The sequence below is a fragment of the Achroia grisella genome, unplaced genomic scaffold (genome assembly GCF_030625045.1).
Source record: "Achroia grisella isolate CSIRO2021 unplaced genomic scaffold, CSIRO_AGI_Agris_v1 utg540, whole genome shotgun sequence".
Lineage (NCBI taxonomy): Eukaryota > Metazoa > Arthropoda > Insecta > Lepidoptera > Pyralidae > Achroia > Achroia grisella.
In genome coordinates, this window is record NW_026712925.1 from 2,497,416 (window position 1) to 2,502,366 (window position 4,951).

At 34.3% G+C, this 4,951-nt stretch overlaps 1 protein-coding gene across 1 annotated transcript; it reads left to right on the top strand.

The window, feature by feature from the left end:
* The first annotated feature begins 3,060 nt into the window (after positions 1 to 3,060).
* LOC131847755 (uncharacterized) lies at positions 3,061 to 3,537 on the top strand. Its single transcript, XM_059197403.1, has one exon. The coding sequence runs from the start codon at positions 3,061 to 3,063 to the stop codon at positions 3,535 to 3,537; it is 477 nt and encodes a 158-aa protein (XP_059053386.1).
* The last annotated feature ends 1,414 nt before the right edge of the window (positions 3,538 to 4,951 follow it).

The window sequence follows — 4,951 nt, forward strand, 5'->3', positions numbered from 1 at the left end:
GTCTATTAACGTTGTGGCTGTTTCAAGGTGACAATCAAGATTCTGTTGTAAAGAACCCGCAACAATCTTGACTGTCACCTTGAATCAGCCACAACGTTCGAATACATTTCGGGGGCTGTAAACTCCCTCATCGACTCTCATTTCTCTAATCAATCAATTGATTTTATTTTTTCTCGACATCACCAATCTTTGCGTTTTAACAGCTAAACCAATCATCATTAAAGGTACCTACGTCATCACACTTCGCATTTAATACCTGTTCTATCTAAAAATTCTATAAAATGTAGCTAATTTATTCAGGTCACGTAAACAAAGACATTTCTAAAAGATAGTATTATTAAGGTGGATTTTACATTGCACTATGCAAGTGTTTTACTTTCGCGATATTTCGGTCTCGTTGTATATCATGGTTGTGGTACCGAAGTGTAATTACCTGCATTTGTTGCGGGCACCTGCTTCATACAGAACCCTGTTTAATAACATGTATTTGTTAGTACATGAACCCTAAATTTTGTGTAAAAAGCCATATAATTATTGTAATTAAAAATAAATTAAATCTTTGTTTTTTCTGTCAACAAGGGCTATCATTTATTATTAATTTTATTGATTTTAAATTCATTAAAAATAGATCTCATTTAGAAACATAAACAAAATTAAAACATTTTACAACTACCATCAACACAAATAACATATAAAAATAATAATTTAGTGAAATAAATTTGGGTTATGAAAGTACTAGATGCTTACATGAAAATTTTTACATATGGCAAAAATAAATTAATACACTTTTATATGTTTAATTAATAATTATAATAATTATATACAACTATTACATTTCTTAACAACTTAATTTAATTATATTTGTTCAAGCATTATTAAGTAGTCGCCCGCCCCGGCTTTGTCTGGGTAACGGTTAAGTAATTTAGGAGGAGGGTAGTTGCTACAATTTTGGAAAGACGTGTATTGGAGATATGGAATTACAAATATTTTTTAAAAGTTAGCTACTTTAAGTTACTTTTGATGGGGACAAAATGTAACGGCTGTGAAGCCGTCATATACGACATATCTTTTATGGAGTGTTCAGTGGACAAGTGCCAAAAATTTATGTCCTGAGTGTGTTTGCACTAATCCTAAACGAGATAACTCAGATACGCCTGTCCGGGGTAATTTATTGCTGAACAAAACATTTACACCAGCAAACAATTATATAAACACAGAACGCGGTAATCGTGTCCGATTGAGTGAGGTATCCATGATGGATAATGACACTAAAATATTAGAAGAACTACGCGAGTACAGCATACAAATCTTATCTTGCTTAGATAATCAAATGAAAGCATATAACCAACTTCAAGATCGATTTTGTAAAACAGAATTGGAATTGCAAGAATTAAGAAAAAGTATGGCGGTAGTTCAAGAAAAAGCTAACAAAGTTGAGGTATTAGAATAACAGATATTGTTATTAAAAAAGAGTAATGAATGTCTGGAAACACGTTTACATAATACCAAGAGGAACGAAAAGGCGTCAACAAAACGTCTAATGTAAATAATAAGTCGTCGATATCATATGCAAGTATACGGACACAAAACCAACCGGAGATAAATCCAACAAATCAAGGTGTGGCCATAAAACGCATAATATTATCAGCAGAAGGGAACCAAAATAAAAATAAAAATACAACGGTATCTGAGAGCAAAATCTCTGAATTAGATAATGAAGAATTTACAAAAGAAGAATCTTGAACAGAAGTCAAGAAGAAGAAAAACAGATATCCTCATAGGGAAGTTAAAAGAGATGGAAGTGCAACAACATTTTGAACTACGAAGTGTGCCTATACCCGATGACGTCAACATTAGCGATTGTGCGTTTAAACTGGTTTCTGCGAAAGTATATTTACGCGATAGATTTTTATTTTTGTGTTGTGTTGTTTACATTCCGCCCCAAAGTAGTGAAAATGAGTACTTACTTTTGTATAGAATTCTTGAACAACTTTCTGTAAAATATCAGGAAATTATAATAATAGGAGATTTTAATTTATATTCTTGTTCGACATATATGTGCAATTATTACGAGTATTTTTTAACGTATTGTGGATACACACAGAAAAATAATGTAGGTACATTATTTTGTGTACTGTAATAACAGTCAATTGGATTTAGTCCTAAGCTCATTGAGTGGGAGTGTCAGTGAGAGTGCCGCGTCTGAATCACTAGTGCCAGTGGATGCTCACCACCCACTGCTGGAGATATACGTATCGGTGACATGCCACACGGCCACCACGGCTTCTTAGCGAAGTACGCATGTAAGTAATGCCGACACAGCTACATTTTATTCTTCATCACAATGGAATTTTTTTTAGCTGATCATTATATCATTATTTATATTCAGCGATCAGCTAGTATAGACTGGAGTCCAATTTATGAATTAAATGATGCAGAAATATGTACAATTTATTTCTATGATAAATTTAGGAGATTATTAATAACTATGTTACAATAAAACAACGAAAAAATAACAATTCGCGGTAAACTTACCCCGAATGGTATACTTGCGAATATATATATAATAAAAAAATATAACGCGGCACTTCATAAACGATACAAGTGGAGTAAGTTGTGTGTCGATTATATTGCATATGCTCAGTGTAGGAGAACGGTAACAAAATATTACAACAAACTTATATAGGGAACGTATTCAAAATCATTTGAAGGAAGATCCGAAAAGTTTTTGGAAATACGTACATTCTAAAAGAAGTAAGCCGGATTCAAAAATATTAAAAAATGGTGTTATGTTGACGGACAAGAATGCGCTAAAGAATGTGCACAATATTTTCATTCCGTGTATAGTACAGAAAGGGCTGAACTGAATGTAAGCAAGGCGATAGCACAGGCGGAAGGTGCGAATGAATCGTCACGAGTGCATTTGTAGGCTCTAAATCTAAACGACGTTCGAAGACGTTAGAGACTGTAGACTAGTACTAACCGAACCTTTGTTACACATCTATAATCTGTGTTTAAAAACAGCAGTTTTTCCATCAAAATGGTAAATGTGGAACTGGAATGGAAGGAGTCATTCCATTTTTTAAATCCCAAGGTGGTGGAAGTGTAGATAAGTATAGACCAGTGGCTGTTCTCTCTAATCCCGCTAAAGCTTTCGAATCAGCAATACATAGAGCGATTTTCTATCAATTGAGACCACAGCTCTCAGAGGCACAGCATAGGTTTCTACCAGGCCGTAGTACCATGAGTAATCTGGTGAATTATATGGCTCAACTTATACCAGCTGTTGATGAGGGCAGGCAGGTAGATACCATTTATTTTGACGTCCGGAAAGCTTTTAATGTGGTCGATAATGACATATTGCTGAAGAAACTGGCGAACATGGGTTGTACGCCGCATTTATTACAATTTTTCTCCAGTTATATGAGGGATCGATACCAGTACGTCGATTATACTGGGTTTACATCAGAACCCTATTCGGTCAGATCAGGAGTAGTCAAGGGAGTACTTTGGGACCTCTCGAATTCGTCATTATGATTAATGATCTGCCGAAGGTTGTCTATAATTCCGGATGTCTCTTATTCCCTCGACTTGAAGTTGTTTCATACAGTTGAATCCATTTCTGATTGTAAAATGTTACAAAGAGACAGATAAAGTAGTCTCATGGAGCCACAGGAATAAATTACCAATTCAATACGATACAATTAATAATATATGTATGAGTATCAGTTTCACTAGGTCGTATAACCCGATCCACTGAAATTATGCAATAGAAGCAACAACAATAAAGAGAGTTACAGAGATAAAAGATTTGGGAGTCACCTTAACTGCTGAATTGTCTTTTCGGAAACACATAATAAATACGTATAAAAAAGCGTACAAAGTGCCAGGATTCGTACTTACCTTTAGAATTTTTTCCAGTATTTCTGTGATAATCGCGTTGTACAAAACAGTAGTAAGGAGCCATCTTGAGTGCAACGCTTTAATCTGAGATCCCCATGAAATCAAATACAGACTAATGGTAGAAAAAATCCAAAATAAATGTATTTTATTAGTTATTTATATATGAGGCAATACGGAGTATATCCCTTGTATCCTTTAATGTACCCTACTCTGTTCGTGTTGGGCATGGTGTGATACAATGAACTAAGAGTCCGCAGGGAATTGGCACTTGTCTCCTATTTGTTTAAAGAGCTTAGAGGTAAAATAAGTAATTCTCTGGTGCTTGGGTTAATGGGATTTAGGGTACCAAATAACTATTTGGGGTGCTGACGAAGGCCCCAGCTGCTGGTAGTACCTCGCGGAAGGACTAATTTATTAATGAAAGCACCACTGACGCACTCACTGACCACTCTCAATCAAGTAGCAGAGGGAACGTATTTGTGTGTAGTCTGTGTGAATTCACAAGGACCGCATTGTATTTTATATGCTATGTTACCAAACCGGTGTTGTAATATTGGATGCACTGTTGTATTGGGGATAAGCTTGTGATGATAGTGTGTATATAAATAAATAAATATTTTTCGACATAAAAACGCGGCTCTTAAATTATAAAATTAATAAATTTAGGAATATATTTATTTTTTATGTCTATTTTAATTTATCCCAAAATACATATTAATATAGTAAATGCGAAAACATGCCTTTTAAATCTGAGTATTAAATATTCATGATGGATGTGTTGTAATAAAATTGACGGGAATATATGAATCTATATTCACGTGAAATATCATTACGGTGCATTTATCTCAAAAATCTGCATTTTATAATAGATAGCCTAGGTACATTTTGTCAGGATAACAACTTTTTCTTGTGAATTAAAATAATTTATTATAAATATACTGGTATAACCCAGCTGTGTTCGGTTGCGACCTCAGCATTATATTGTGGTGAAATACGATTAGTAGTTGCCTATTTGGACGTGTTTATTATGCCCCGGTAACGTGTGTTT